Source organism: Lithobates pipiens, unplaced genomic scaffold (genome assembly GCF_037356315.1).
Source record: "Lithobates pipiens isolate NorthernLeopardFrog02 unplaced genomic scaffold, aLitPip1_a1.2 Scaffold_13, whole genome shotgun sequence".
Lineage (NCBI taxonomy): Eukaryota > Metazoa > Chordata > Amphibia > Anura > Ranidae > Lithobates > Lithobates pipiens.
The window spans coordinates 536,032,792-536,049,464 of NW_027507718.1; the positions used below are offsets into that span (position 1 = coordinate 536,032,792).

The 16,673-nt window shown below is 50.0% G+C and overlaps 1 protein-coding gene across 1 annotated transcript in view; it reads left to right on the forward strand.

Moving 5' to 3' along the window:
• GBA2 (glucosylceramidase beta 2) overlaps positions 1–4,920 on the forward strand; it is a gene marked incomplete in the record, with an annotated part of 106,283 nt that extends 101,363 nt beyond the window's left edge. The window contains 1 exon segment of the mRNA XM_077478229.1: positions 2,587–4,920. Within this exon segment, the coding sequence (XP_077334355.1) occupies positions 2,587–2,814 (228 nt within the window).
• Positions 4,921–16,673: the final 11,753 nt, after the last annotated feature.

The window sequence follows — 16,673 nt, forward strand, 5'->3', positions numbered from 1 at the left end:
TGGTAGAGAACATTGATGAAGAACATCCATAATAGAGAAGATTGATAGGACACCAGTGACAGGGAAGATTGATAAGGACGTACTGTATATGTTAAACACGATTGAGGAGAACATTTACAGTAGGGGAACTGGAGGACCCCCACAGTAGGGAATACTGACGAGGGTACTCGTAGTAGGGAAGATTGAGGGGGACACTTATGGTAGAGATTGAGATGGACGCGCACAGTATAGAAGATTGAGAAGGACACACATGACAGGACATAGATGTGAACACTCAATAGACATGTAAGGGTGGGCTTGCAAAAAATGAACTGATGGACTGAGATGATGGTCCCTTGAGGATGGCTTAGTTAGTTTGGGGTGGGGTGGGTCAGGAATTAGTCCCTTTTTTTTTTTTTATTTTTTTTTTTTTTTTTTTTTTTAGGTTTTGAAGCAGGGAAGTTGTCTCGGGCTCTTAGAACTAGAATCCTGTATTGAGTTGGGTGGAAGGGGCCCATCATATTTCTTCCTGTCCCCCAATAAGCAGTGAGTTTTGGGAGGACTTGCCATTTTTCAATTGTGTGTCTTGTCTGCAGAAATTTCTCTCCTGATAGAAAGGTATAGACGTCTACCTGTTGGGTGTGTACGTAGTATCTCTGAGGTTTTAGACGGAGATTACCAGTTGGGTGCGCAGTATCTCTCAGGTTTCAGATGGCGTCTGCTAGTTGGGTGCGTAGTATTACTCGGGTTTAAGATGGAGATTACCAGTTGGGTGGGTAGTATCTCTCGGATTTCAGATGCAGTCTACCAGTTGGGTGGGTAGTATCTCTCAGGTTTCAGATGCAGTCTACCAGTTGGGTACATAGCATCTCTCAGGTCTCAGATGGAGTCTACCAGTTGGGTACATAGCATCTCTCAGGTCTCAGATGGAGTCTACCAGTTGGGTGCGTATTATCTCTCGCGTTTCAGATGGAGTCTCCTAGTTGGGTGGGTAGTATCGCTCGGATTTCAGACGGAGATTACCAGTTGGGTGCGTAGTATCTCTCAGGTTTCAGATGGAGATTATCAGTTGGATGCGTAGTATCTCTCAGATTTCAGATGGAGATTACTAGTGGTTGGTTGGGTAGTATCTCTCAGGTTTCAGATGGAGTTTACCAGTTGGGTACGTAGTATTTCTCGTGTTTAAGATGCAGTCTACCAGTTGGGTGGGTAGTATCTCTCAGGTTTCAGATGGGGTTGGGTGCGTGTTCTCTCAGGTTTCAGATGGAGATTACCAGTTGGGTGCGTAGTATCTCTCAGGTTTCAGATGGAGATTACCAGTTGAGTGCGTAGCATCGCTCAGGTTTCAGATGGAGATTACCAGTTGGGTGCGTAGCATCGCTCAGGTTTCAGATGAAGTTGGGTGCGTGGTATTGCTCAGGTTTGAGATGGAGATTACCAGTTGGGTGCGTATCTCTCAGGTTTCAGATGGAGTTGGGTGCGTGGTATCGCTCAGGTTTGAGATGGAGATTACCAATTGGGTGCGTAGTCTCTCTCGGGTTTTAGATGGAGATTACCAGTTGGGTGCGTAGTATCTCTCGGGTTTTAGATGGAGATTACCAGTTGGGTGCGTAGCATCTCTCGGGTTTTAGATGGAGATTACCAGTTGGGTGCGTAGTATCTCTCAGGTTTTAGATGGAGATTACCAGTTGGGTGCGTAGTATCTCTCAGGTTTTAGATGGAGATTACCAGTTGGGTGCGTAGTATCTCTCAGGTTTTAGATAGAGATTACCAGTTGGGTGCGTAGTATCTCTCAGGTTTTAGATAGAGATTACCAGTTGGGTGTGTAGTATTTCTTGGGTTTCAGATGGAGATTACCAGTTGGGTGTGTAGCATCTCTCAGGTTTTAGATGGAGATTACCAGTTGGGTGCGTAGTATCTCTAGGGTTTTAGATGGAGATTACCAGTTGGGTGCGTAGTATCTCTCGGGTTTCAGATGGAGATTACCAGTTGGGTGTGTAGTATTTCTTGGGTTTCAGATGGAGATTACCAGTTGGGTGTGTAGTATCTCTAGGGTTTTAGATGGAGATTACCAGTTGGGTGCGTAGTATCTCTAGGGTTTTAGATGGAGATTACCAGTTGGGTGCGTAGTATCTCTCGGGTTTGAGATGGAGATTACCAGTTGGGTGCGTAGTATCTCTCGGGTTTCAGATGGAGATTACCAGTTGGGTGTGTAGTATCTCTAGGGTTTTAGATGGAGATTACCAGTTGGGTGCGTAGTATCTCTCGGGTTTCAGATGGAGATTACCAGTTGGGTGTGTAGTATTTCTTGGGTTTCAGATGGAGATTACCAGTTGGGTGTGTAGTATCTCTAGGGTTTTAGATGGAGATTACCAGTTGGGTGTGTAGTATCTCTAGGGTTTTAGATGGAGATTACCAGTTGGGTGCGTAGTATCTCTAGGGTTTTAGATGGAGATTACCAGTTGGGTGCGTAGTATCTCTCGGGTTTGAGATGGAGATTACCAGTTGGGTGCGTAGTATCTCTCGGGTTTCAGATGGAGATTACCAGTTGGGTGCGTAGTATCTCTCAGGTTGGAGACAGTTCATTGATGTGTTGTGTGTTTGCAGGGACTTCTGGAGGAAGGCTTGGCGACGGCAGAAGGATGTTACCGTACGGTGTGGGAGCGGCTGGGAATGTCCTTCCAGACTCCGGAAGCGTACGGTGAGAAGAATGTCTTCCGCTCCCTGGCATACATGCGTCCGCTCAGTATTTGGGCCATGCAGCTGGCATTGGATGAACAGTCTCGGGGGTGTCCTGCAAACACTAATGGGGAAGGACTGCAAGAAAGCCAATAACTGTACCCGCCTCCCCCCACGAACCCTTCAGATGAAGAGATGAGGACTCCAGACTGTGAGATCATAGAGACTCCTCCCCCAATCAGATATCAGTCCTCCATACTGTATCAACACCCCCTGAACTTCCGATCTTTGGGCTTTCAGAAAGACTTGTCCATACTGTGGTCATCTACCTCCTTGTGTCACCTTCACCCTCCCAGAGCAGATGTGGAGGAGTGGTGGGACACCCATTTCATGTGCCAGTTCCTGGATCTTGTCCTGCTGCTTTGTATATGTCAATCACTGGATGAGACCGGGCCGGAGGTGTCCACGTCAGTATTCGTCCAATAATGTCTCTTCACATGGCAGCCATCTTGTATTTTCCAGTGCAAAATATTATAGACGGTTCCTGCAGTGTGCTTCAGCCCCTCCCCCCATACTGGGTTCCTGTGTTATATATCAGTCCTTGTATTATATAAGGGACCCTGCATCGTATGCCAGTCCTTGTATTTATATAAGGGACCCTGCATTGTATATCGGGGCTTGTAATATATATTGATGGCTGTATTATATGCTAGTCCTTGCAGTGTATAAGGCCTACCCTGTATTGTTGCCAGTCCTTTTAATGCACAAGGCCCTCTCTGTATTTTATGCCAGTCCTTTTACTCTATAGGGCCCTCCCGGTATTGTGGGCCGGTCCTTGTACTGTGCAAGGCCCTCCCGGTATTGTGGGCCGGTCCTTGTACTGTGCAAGGCCCTCCCGGTATTGTGGGCCGGTCCTTGTACTGTGCAAGGCCCTCCCGGTATTGTGGGCCGGTCCTTGTACTGTGCAAGGCCCTCCCGGTATTGTGGGCCGGTCCTTGTACTGTGCAAAGCCCTCCCGGTATTGTGGGCCCGTCCTTGTACTGTATAGGGCCCTCCTGGTATTGTGGGCCGGTCCTAGTACTGTGCAAGGCCCTCCTGGTATTTTGTGCCGGTCCTAGTACTGTGCAAGGCCCTCCTGGTATTTTGTGTCGGTCCTTGCACTGTGCAAGGCCCTACCCATATTGTGGGCCGGTCCTTGTACTGTATAGGGCCCTCCTGGTATTGTGGGTCGGTCCTTGTACTGTGCAAGGCCCTCCCGGTATTGTGGGCCGGTCCTTGTACTGTGCAAGGCCCTCCTGGTATTGTGGGCCGGTCCTTGTACTGTATAGGGCCCTACCGGTATTGTGGGCCGGTCCTTGTACTGTATAGGGCCCTCCCGGTATTGTGGGCCGGTCCTTGTACTGTATAGGGCCCTCCCGGTATTGTGGGCCGGTCCTTGTACTGTGCAAGGCCCTCCTGGTATTGTGGGCCGGTCCTTGTACTGTATAGGGCCCTACCGGTATTGTGGGCCGGTCCTTGTACTGTGCAAGGCCCTCCTGGTATTTTATGCTGGTCCTTGTACAGTGCAAGGCCCTCTCGGTATTGTGGGCCAGTCCTTGTACTGTATAGGGCCCTCCTGGTATTGTGGGCTGGTCCTTGTACTGTATAGGGCCCTCCTGGTATTGTAGGCCGGTCCTTGTACTGTATAGGGCCCTCCTGGTATTGTAGGCCGGTCCTTGTACTGTATAGGGCCCTACCAGTATTGTGGGCCGGTCCTAGTACTGTGCAAAGCCCTCCTGGTATTGTTGGCCGGTCCTTGTATTAAATATTTTTCCTATGTAGTAAACTCTATATTATACAATCTACCCCTCTCCCCCGTATCACATGACCACCTCCTCCCCCACCCTTGAACGGCCATTATAGAGGGTCTTTTATTATACAAGGCCCTATGTGATATACTCTGGATGTGACATTGGGTGGGATGATGTATTATACAGTCCCCCCCCCTCCCCCCCCCATCCTAGACCAGCCATGGCATGGACTCTGGTCTCCTACCCTCTGGACTTTATTGTGAGATGCTGACCTATTGTATTGGATGATTCCTCGTATTGTTATTGCCCTCATGTATTATACCCCCCCCCCCCCCCCCATGGTTCTGTACTATTCCCTCCCCTGTATATTATATGGTGTTCGTAGGGTTCGAGCCGCCCGTTGTACAACCTTTGCTTTTATTTTGGATGTATTTTATGCCGTGTTCCATGTAAAATGCTGTTTCTGCTCGGACTGTATGGAGTATTATTGGGACTGCGTTGTGGAGGTCTGGATGTGCCCCCCCCCCCCCCCCATCCCCTGTGTGTCTTCCCACCTTCCTCCTTTCTCCAGATCCCTCTCCTCTTCTATAGGACATGATAAGGCCTCATTCACATGCAGCATTTCGTTCTGTGGCTCGTGATTTACCGACACAGGTGTTGTGTGCCTGCCCCCCCTGTGCCGGCACTGCCATAGCCTGTCTATTGAGACGCAGCGCCTGCTCCCAATGTGCACAGCTCCAACCCCAGACCCCGTGCACTCAGGGCTGTGCACCTACACCGATATCACATTGGGGGCCGTGGTTCTGTGCTTTATAAGACAACTATGGGATTGCCGGCACGGGATGCGCACAACACCGGTCAACCCCATGACAGTAAATCGCTGTCTGTGAATGAGGCCTAAAAACTCAGAAAACATCGGCTTGTAGCCCCAGTCCGGGGTCAACAGAATTCAAGTCTGACCCAGAAGAACGAGGTTCTCTAAGGTGTGTGAGCCACGACGTGTCCATCTTCCAGCCTCCACTCCACAGGGATCTACAAGAAGGAACCCTTCCAATAATTCATGTGTTACCATTGACTAGTCCAGCCCCAGAAAACCCCTTGCAATGATTCATGTGTTACCGTTGAATATTCCAGCCCCAGAGGAACCCTTTCAGTAATTCACCTGTTACTGTTGACTAGTCCGGCCCCAGAAGACCCTTTCCAATAACTGAATGTGTTACCATTGAGTACTCCAGCCCCAGAGGAACCCTTCCAATAATTCTAGTGTTACCATTGACTAATCCAGCCCCAGAGGAACCCTTCCAATAATTCTAGTGTTACCATTGACTAATCCAGCCCCAGAGGAACCCTTCCAATAAGTCTAGTGTTACCATTGACTAATCCAGCCCCAGAGGAACCCTTCCAATAATTCTAGTGTTACCATTGACTAGTCCAGCCCCAGAGGAACCCTTCCAATAATTCTAGTGTTACCATTGACTAGTCCAGCCCCAGAGGAACCCTTCCAATAATTCTAGTGTTACCATTGACTAGTCCAGCCCCAGAGGAACCCTTCCAATAATTCTAGTGTTACCATTGACTAATCCAGCCCCAGAGGAACCCTTCCAATAATTCTAGTGTTACCATTGACTAGTCCAGCCCCAGAGGAACCCTTCCAATAATTCTAGTGTTACCATTGACTAGTCCAGCCCCAGAGGAACCCTTCCAATAATTCTAGTGTTACCATTGACTAGTCCAGCCCCTGAGGAACCCTTCCAATAATTCTAGTGTTACCATTGACTAGTCCAGCCCCTGAGGAACCCTTCCAATAATTCTAGTGTTACCATTGAGTACTCCAGCCCCTGAGGAACCCTTCCAATAATTCTAGTGTTACCATTGACTAATCCAGCCCCAGAGGAACCCTTCCAATAATTCTAGTGTTACCATTGACTAGTCCAGCCCCAGAGGAACCCTTCCAATAATTCTAGTGTTACCATTGACTAATCCAGCCCCAGAGGAACCCTTCCAATAATTCTAGTGTTACCATTGACTAGTCCAGCCCCAGAGGAACACTTCCAATAATTCTAGTGTTACCATTGAGTACTCCAGCCCCAGAGGAACCCTTCCAATAATTCTAGTGTTACCATTGACTAGTCCAGCCCCAGAGGAACCCTTCCAATAATTCTAGTGTTACCATTGACTAGTCCAGCCCCAGAGGAACCCTTGGAATGATTTTCAGGTCGCAGGGAGCCCCTGTTAAGATTAGTCTATTGATGGCAATTGGGAAAATGCCCCTTACATTGGTGGTGGTAAATGTGAAGAACCCTTTCCTTACCAGGGAGACCAGAATGACACATTTGCAGTCATGCCACTGGCTCTGCCAAGTGGCGTTGGACCTGAAAATAAGCCAGCACCATCAGATGGGAAGTCAGTTAGCCCACAGCTCAAGGAACCCCTAGCTATCCTTAGAGGAGCCCTGGTAAGATTAGTCTATCGATGATCATTGGAAAAATGCCCCATTTATGGGTGGTGGTAAGTGTGAAGAACTCCTCTGCTACCGGGGTGGCCAGAATGGAACACTTGCAAATCAGGTTGGTGGCTCTGCAAAGTAGCATTGGACCTGGAGCTATGCCGGCACCATCACATGGAAAGTCAGTCAAAGCTCAAGAAGTCCTTAGCTGTCCTTAGAGGAACCCTGGTTGAGAATGGCTGGACTAGTCAGTCCAAGATGGATGCTTCATTGCTTTACAGGACTTAAGTTTTCTCTATTCCAGCTCCTCTCAGTCGCTCCTCATTCATGTCATCGGTTTTCGGCAGCACCAAGATTTAGCAGCAACTTTTTCCAAGGATGAAGAACACGAGCAAAATTACAACCCGATTATCTGATGAACATCTCAAATTCATTGAGAATCTCTCCTTCTTCCATCCAACCAGATATTGATGCGTTCATTTATCAGAAACGGCGTCAGATATCGCACTTGTTTTATGTTCCCTCTTACTAATACAGTATAATAAAAAATGTTACCAAAAAAAATGTTTTATTCCTCAGATCCATTATCTATATCAGTGATTGGGAAATTCTCATCTGCTCATCAGCTCTCCTTATTGTTGGTGTATTTTAAGTGTGACCCAAGACAGGTCCTCTTCTTCCATTGTGGCCCAGGGACGTTGGACACCCCGGGTTTAAGGCTTCTACACATTGCAGCTCTGTGCAGTTTTTTTTTTTTTTATATTAAAAACATGTTTTTTTCTTGTATATTGTGTAAATCATGGAGAGGAACTGCGAGCTGATGGTGGGAAGGAGGAAGATAGAAATAGATGATCCAGGTGAGTGGATGGAGAGGAGGTTAGGGGGGGTAGAATCTGAGGGTTGAGAGGACAGAATACTTTCCCTGCCATCCCTTCACATGTGGCATCTGCTGTCGCCACCTTCCTGTGTGCTTCTGTCCCTGGAGCCTCACCTCTCCCATGTGGCATTAATACCATATCCTCTCGTTCCTCTCCAGGTGGGGGTGTCTCTGCAGCCTCTCATCCCTTTCCCATTTCTGATTAAATCCTTGCAGCCTTTTACCCCTCCTTTCTATTATTACCCTGTCTTCTTTCTTGTGGCCGTGTCCCTCACCACCTCCTCTCTCCCCTGTGACTGTGTCTCTGTAGCATCTCACCCCTTTACCACTACCACATGGCCCTGTCTCTGCAGCCTCTCACCCATGTCTCTGTGGCCTCTCACCCCTTCTTCTGCGTGGCCCTGTCTCTCCAGCCTCTCACACCTTCTCTGGTGTACGTCTCTGCAGCTCCTCTCCCATGTGGCCCTGTCTCTGCACCCTCTCGCTCCCTTTTCCATGTGGTCCTGTATCTCTCTGCCCCCTCTCCGTGTGACCGTGTCTCTGTGGCCTCTCTCCCCCTCTCCTGTGTGGCCATGTCTCTGCGCTCCCTCTACCGTGTGGTTCTGCCACTCCCTGTGGCCTCTCACCCCCTCTCCCGTGTTGCTCAGTCTATGCGGCTTCTCCCCCCCTCTCTTGTATGGCCCTGTTGCTCTGCAACCTCTTGCCCCCTCTCCCGCGTGACCGTGTCTCTGCGGCCTCGCCCCCTCTCCTGCGTGTCCCGGTCTCTGTGGTTTCTCACTACCTCTCCCTCTCTGTGGCCTCTCGCCCCCTCTCCCGCATGTCTGTCTCTGCAGCCTCTGCTGCATGGCCCTGTCTCTGCGGCCTCTTGCTGCCTCTCCCCCCCCCCCTTCTGTGTCGCCTGGTCTCTACACTCTCTTGCCCCCTCTCCTTTTGTGGTCCTGTCTCTGTGGGCTCTCATCCCTGCTGCCTCATGACCATGTCTCTGCGGGCCTCTCCCTCCTGACCGCGTCTCTGCGGTCTCGCCCGGTCTCTGTGCCATCTCGCCCCCTCTTCCGTGTGGCCTGGTCTCTGCACTCTCGTCCCCCTCTCCTGTGTGGTCCTGTATCTGTGGGCTCTTATCACTGCTGCCTCGTGACCATGTCTCTGCGGCCTCTCACCTCCTCTCCTGTGTGGCCCCCTCTCCTGTATGGTCCTGTCCCCGTGGCCTCTCGTGACCGTGTCTCTGCAGGCTTCTCGCCTACTCTCCCTCGTGACTGTGTCTGCAGCTTCTTGCCTCCTCTCACTCATGAGCGTGTCTCTGCGGCCTATTGCCTCCTCTCCCGTGTGGCCCAGTCTCTGTATCCTCTCACCCACGTGAACCGATCTCTACACCTTCTCGCCCCCTTTTCTGTGTGGTGTTGTCTCTCTGGCCTCTCATCCCTGCTGCCTTATGACCATGTCTCTGTGGGCCTCTGCCTCGTGACCATATCTCTGTGGGCCTCTCGCCATCCCCTCTCCCTCGTGACCATCTCTGTGGCCTCTCACACACCCCCCCTCCCTCGTGACCGTCTCTGTGGCCTCTCACCACCCCCTCTCCCTCGTGACCGTCTCTGTGTCCTCTCACCACCCCCTCTCCCTCATGACCGTCTCCGTGGCCTCTCCCCCCCCCCCCCCCCCCCCTCGTGACCGTGTCTCTGCGGCCTCTCGCCTGCTCTCCGGTGTGGTCCTGTCTCTCGCTGAGGCCCCCCATCCCCTCACCCATGTGCCTCGGTCTCAGTGGCCTCTCACCCACGTGACCATATCTCTGTGGCTTCTCTCCTGTGTGGTCCTGTCTCTCTCTGCAGCCTCTTGCCTTTTTTTCCATGTAGCCCTGTCTGCAGACTCACCGTGACCCGGCCCTCCCCTGTTGTGTACCTCTAGTGACTTGGGACAGCACATCCGCATGGGTGGGGGGCGGGGTTTGGGGAACGGTGCGGTCAGTCACCGGTACACTTTCATCAAGAGGGAAGGTATGAAGATAACTGGCAGTAATGTTGGTGTGGCCCTCTGGTGGGGGGATTAGGTTTTGGTCAGAGTGTCCCTACAAAGGAGATCGAACACACTGGATGACGACAGTTGTTTCTTCTGCCACACAGCAAAATAATGCGCAACAGGATTGGTGAGACAGATTGTGCCTCCCATCCATTATAAAGTTAGTCATAAATTGCTCTGACCTGACCACGTCTTCATTATATCATCCCTTTCCAGTGAAGGTCTGCCTGATCTTCAGTGATAAATCTGTTGCAGCCGACTGCCCGGGAATACAGAGGCACAGGCGGCAAATCCACTGTACACCTCTATAGGGCAGAGACGAAGAGGATTTGGTGTACTGAGAAACCAACGGGCACCACATTCCGATATTCCAAAAAGTTTATAAAATACAAGAAATGGGACTTTAAAGGTGCCAATCGAAAAAAAAAACAATGTTTTTAATTACAAATAATTTTATTAATTTAACAATATATATATATATATATATATTTTTTTTTTTTTTTTTTTTTATTTAACATTCAGTATCTAGTTATACATTCATAAACTATTACAACCACGTTTAATCAACATGTTTCGCTCTGCAAAAGCTTCTTCAGGAGAGTTTGGTGCTGCATGAAGTTTAATACTGTACCGAGAATATATATTACCAATCATGGATAACATTAAAATATCATTGCAAATTCCGTTTCGGTTATGATAAAAAAATCTAATTATTGTCAGGCCGAGAGAAAGAAATATTATGTGTGTGTATATGTATGTGTGTGTGTATATATATATATATCTGGTAATCTAAAAATAGTTCTCAAAATTACTAGGCCGGTCTTCCAAAATCTAGGTCAAGGCACACTATTGCACCCTCAGGGAGAAAAGACTTCCTATAAACTGTATAGAAATCAACGTAAATTCAGTTGATTGAGGATTTCATAATATTTAATAATCTGCTGTTTAATTTCTACATAGTATTCAGGAATTTACCTTGTTTATTGGAGTACAGGAATCTGACCAAAATAAATTCCCTCCTTTCATTAGAAAAGAGAAATGGATGTGGAAAGTGAGGAGTAAGTTAGCAGAGTGAATTCTCCTGATTGATGGGGATGTAACCACCTAAGGAGGAGAAATATATCCAACAGCGGAAAGTCCCGCCATTGTATAGATTTGCAGTGAAAAGTCCCACCATTGTATAGATTTGTGGCGGAAAGTCCCACCATTGTATAGATTTGCAGTGGAAAGTCCCACCATTGTATAGATTTGCAGCGGAAAGTCCCGCCATTGTATAGATTTGCAGCGGAAAGTCCCGCCATTGTATAGATTTGCAGCGGAAAGTCCCGCCATTGTATAGATTTGCAGCGGAAAGTCCCGCCATTGTATAGATTTGCAGCGGAAAGTCCCGCCATTGTATAGATTTGCCTTGCAAAGTCCCGCCATTGTATAGATTTGCAGCGGAAAGTCCCGCCATTGTATAGATTTGCAGCGGAAAGTCCCGCCATTGTATAGATTTGCAGCGGAAAGTCCCGCCATTGTATAGATTTGCCTTGCAAAGTCCCGCCATTGTATAGATTTGCAGCGGAAATTCCCGCCATTGTATAACTTTGCAGTGGAAAGTCCCGCCATTGTATAACTTTGCAGTGTAAAGTCCCGCCATTGTATAGATTTGCCTTGCAAAGTCCCGCCATTGTATAGATTTGCCTTGCAAAGTCCCGCCATTGTATAGATTTGCCTTGCAAAGTCCCGCCATTGTATAGATTTGCAGCGGAAATTCCCGCCATTGTATAACTTTGCAGTGGAAAGTCCCGCCATTGTATAACTTTGCAGTGTAAAGTCCCGCCATTGTATAGATTTGCAGCGGAAAGTCCCGCCATTGTATAACTTTGCAGTGGAAAGTCCCGCCATTGTATAACTTTGCAGTGTAAAGTCCCGCCATTGTATAGATTTGCAGCGGAAATTCCCGCCATTGTATAACTTTGCAGTGGAAAGTCCCGCCATTGTATAACTTTGCAGTGTAAAGTCCCGCCATTGTATAGATTTGCAGCGGAAAGTCCCGCCATTGTATAACTTTGCAGTGGAAAGTCCCGCCATTGTATAACTTTGCAGTGTAAAGTCCCGCCATTGTATAGATTTGCAGCGGAAATTCCCGCCATTGTATAACTTTGCAGTGGAAAGTCCCGCCATTGTATAACTTTGCAGTGTAAAGTCCCGCCATTGTATAGATTTGCAGCGGAAAGTCCCGCCATTGTATAGATTTGCTGGCTATAAGACATTATTCCAACAGGATGTCATACAAAAAAAAAGGAAGACATCAAAAAGAAGATAGGATTTGATTTAAGACTTGTGTAGAAGCGTATGTATTAAATGCCATGTGAAAATTTATCACAAACCCGCCCTGAGCGACGGGACGGGCAAACGATACGTTCCCATCAAGAGCTACAGAAAACCTGTCTGGTGCTGATGTGTCCACCCCCTTGGCAGGAGCGGTTCCTCCGCAAAGTCAATGTTCTGTCATTCCACTTCCAAGCCTTCAATAGGGAGCAGGGTGATGGTCGGTAAGGCGGGAGAGGAGGAGGCCTACAACCTCTCACAAATCCTCCTTCAGAAACGGAGCGGGCGTGGACGTATAATACGCCACATGCGCTGTGGCAGAGTAACGCATGCACATTGACACGCATTACACGTCCGCCCCCCGATGATGTCAGATGCCGGCGGGACGGGGGGAAAAGAAATGCATGGCGTTCAGCCATCCATTTTCCGAGGGAGGTTCAAGACTATCAGAGAGTGGAGCTCTCTTGTATCATTAAAAAACAGGAACACCAACGGACCCCACGCATTGAATGGAGGAAGACTTGTAATGATGAGACTAGGGATGAGTTTGGTGTTCGACTCGAACATCGGCTGTTCGCACGTTCGGCGAATAACAAACGTTATGGGCCGTTCACGCCAAATTCGTGTGGCGCCCACGGCCCACAATCCACTGCGCCATCGCAGTGCATTTCTGGCTCATGATTGGCCAAGCATGCACTGTGACCCCGCATGCTTGGCCAATCACAGTGCCGGCAGCGAGGAGAGCCATGATTGGCCACAGGCAGGATGCCTGTGGCCAATCATAGCTCAGGCTGTGTAGTACACGCTCCACACTATATAAGGCCGCCAGCGCGGCGGCCTTGTGTAGTGTGTTGGCGTCTGTAGGAGTTGGTGGGTGTTTTCTGTGTACCTTCAACGCAGTACACACCGATCGTTATCAACCAATTTAGCATTCTTGCTCTTCTGTAATTGAGCTTTCAGCCATCTGCAGGAGTTTGTGGGTGTTGTCTGCGTGCCCTGACCGCACTATACACCATTATATCCACCTATATAGCTCTTCTCTAATTGAGCCATCTGCAGGAGTTAGTTGGTGTTGTGTGCCTCCAGCACAGCACAGGATACACCGGTATCTACCCTTTAATTCCTGTTGTTCTATAATAAAGGCATCTGCAGGAGTTAGTGGGTGTTGTGTGCCTCCAGCACAATATACACTACCCAATTGCTGGTTTTCCCATCTCCCTTCAGGCCATTACCATGTCTGGAAAGCCAACAAGGAGAGGCAGACAGGCGCGAGCCGATAAAAGAGGGCAAGCAGGCTCTGTGTCTAGAGACAACAGTGCTGGTCGTGGACGTGGTGCATCGTCATCATCAGCACGTGGCCATGGGACACGCTTGTCCTTATTTTCGGCAGCTGGACGTGTTGAGCCGCATCATGCCGAAGACTTGGTAGAGTGGATGACCAAGCCCTCTTCATCCTCCTCATCCTCTCTCACCCAGGCTTAGGGTACTAGCAAAGCAGCTGTCAACGCATTATCTTCCCTCCTCTCAATGTCATCATCAGTGACTCCTTCCCTAGACCCACCACGTCCTCCTGAGGAGTCTCCTGAACTCTTTGAGCACAGTGTTGGGTACATGCTCCAGGAGGATGCCCAGTGTTTTATAGGCTCTGATGATGACACTCAGCTAGAGGAAGGCAGTAGCGTGAATGCAGAGAGAGGGGATGCTCAAGAAGAACAGCAATCTGGCAGTCGTGTTCCACAAGCTGCAGCATACTGCCAGGTTTCCTCCAGCGATGAAGAAGGAGGGGATGATGAGGGCACTGACTTCACGTGGGTGCCTAGGAGGAGGAGGCACATGTCCAACGAGGCAGGATGCCCTCCGGGGGCCAGCTTAGGGGCAGCACACCGACTGAATCACACCGCAGAGCTCCGCCTGTGCAGGGCGCTGCCTCTGCGCGTTATTCTAAAAGTTCTTTGGTGTGGGCCTTTTTTGAGACGAGTGCATCAGATCGCACCTCTGCTATTTGCAACATATGTCTCAAGCGCATCTCGCGTGGCCAAAACATCAGCCGCTTGGGCACCACATGCTTGACCAGACATATGTTGACCTGCCATGCAGCTCGTTGGCAAGCGTACCTCAAAGACCCACACCAAAGAACAAAGCGGACCTCTCCTTGCTCCTCATCAGCTGGGATCTCCAACCCCACTAGACCTTCAGTCCTCTCTGAAACCTGCTCTGAGAGGAATGAAGGTGTAGAATTAGGTGTGTCACAGCCAAGTGCTTCCGGGAACTCTGCTAGCAGTACACCCACGTCCGATTATAGCAGGCAAATGTCCCTGCCCCAGCTGCTGGACCGGCGAAAGAAGTTCACTCCCAGCCATCCACATGCCCAGCGGTTGAATGCTAGCTTGGCTAAATTGCTAGCACTTCAACTGCTGCCTTTTCAGTTGGTAGACTCGGCCCCCTTCCGTGAGTTTGTACAATGTGCGGTTCCTCAGTGGCAGGTCGCCAAACGCCACTTTTTCTCACGGAAGGCGATTCCGGCTCTCTACCGGCATGTGGAAGGCAAAGTCCTTGCCTCTCTGGACAGGGCGGTCAGCGGTAAGGTGCGTATTACCGCTGACTCATGGTCCAGCAGGCATGGACAGGGACGTTACCTATCTTTCACGACTCATTGGGTGACTCTTCTGGCAGCTGGGAAGGATGCAGGACAAGGCGCAGTAGTGTTGGAGGTTGTTCCGCCACCACGCCTCCAAAATGCTACTACTGGTTGTGACACACCTCTCTCCTCCACCCCCTCCTCTTCTTCTTCCTCCATGGCCTCTTCCAGTGCTCTGTCCTCAGAACCAGCAGTGCTCCGTAGGCGTTCCAGGGGCTACGCAAGTACTCAGGCAAAACGATGCCATGCCGTGCTTGCGCTGGTTTGTTTGGGGGACAGGAGCCACACTGGGGCGGATGTTTTGTCAGCTCTGCAGGGGCAGGCCGAGAGGTGGTTGACGCCACGCCAGCTTAAGCCAGGATTGGTGGTTTGCGACAATGGCACCAACCTCCTCTCCGCCCTCCGACAGGGACAACTGACCCATGTGCCCTGTGTAGCTCACGTCCTTAACCTGGTGGTGCAGTGGTTCTTGGGCAGGTATCCGGGCTTACAGGATGTCCTGAAGCAGGCCAGGAAAGTCTGTGTGCATTTCCGCCGATCTTTTAATGCCTGTGCTCGGCTGGCTGGGCTCCAAAAGGGGTTGACCCTGCCCAAGAACTGCCTTATATGTGACATGCCCACTAGGTGGAACTCAACGTTGGCCATGCTGCAGCGGCTGCATATGCTACAGAGGGCCATCAATGAGTACCTGTGTGACTACGGCACCAGGACAGGGTCAGGGGAGCTCGGTTTTTTCTCACCACGCCAGTGGGGCATGATCAGGGATGCATGCACTGTCCTGTCACCATTTGAGGAGGCCACAAGGATGGTGAGCAGTGACAGTGCATGCATCAGTGACACTGTACCTCTTGTCCCCCTGTTGGAGCATAGGCTGTGTGGAATAATGGACAGGGCACTTGAGGCAGAACAGAGGCAGGAAGAGGAGGACTTCTTTGCCTCTCAAGGCCCCCTTTATCCAGACAGTGTTCCTGCTGTCCCACCCATCACACAGGAAGTGGAGGAGGAGGATGATTGTGTCAGCATGGAGGTGGAGGCTGGCACTCAGCAGCAGTCTTGTAGGGATGATTTACAGTCCCAAGAAACCCGTGGACTTGTACATGGCTGGGAGGAGGTAGCTGCGGATCATGTTGCCCTTAGTGACCCAGAGGACTCAGGACCGAATGCTTCAGCTAACCTACGCTGCATGGCCTCCCTGATCCTGCAAAGCCTGCGGAAGGATCCTCGTATTCTTCGGATCAAGGAGAGGGACCATTACTGGTTGGCCACTTTCCTTGATCCACGGTACAAGTGTAAGGTTGCCGACCTTATCTTGCTGTCGCAGAGGGAGCAGAGGATGAGACATCTCCGTGAGGCCTTGCAGAAAGGTCTGTGCAAAACATTCCCAGAGACTGGGAGGTTACAAACTCCTGGTCCTGGACAACGTGTTGCTGAGGCATCGGTCAGAAGGAGCGGTGGAGAAGGTGGCCGTCTGACCGATGTGTTCAGACAATTTTTTAGTCCGCAGCCCCAAGGTATGATTGGTTCCAGCACCCATCGCCAGTGTCTGATTTACATGGTGCAGGAATACCTAGGGGCAAGGTCAGACTTGGCACCTTTCCCACCGAAAATCCTCTGGCTTACTGGGTCTTGAGGATGGATCACTGGCCAGAGCTTACACAGTATGCAATTGAGCTACTGGCCTGTCCTGCATCCAGCGTTCTTTCGGAACGCACCTTCAGTGCTGCTGGTGGCTTTGTTACCGATCACAGGGTGCGCCTGTCCACTGACTCGGTTGATCGACTGACCTTCATAAAGATGAATCAGTCTTGGATCACCACCAGCTACCAAGCACCTGAAGCTGATGTAACCGAATAATTTTTTTAAAAAATATCACATCCCTTCAAGACTGCCTATGCTGATGCTGAGTGACTGTCCTGTTATGTTGATGGTCGATCCTCT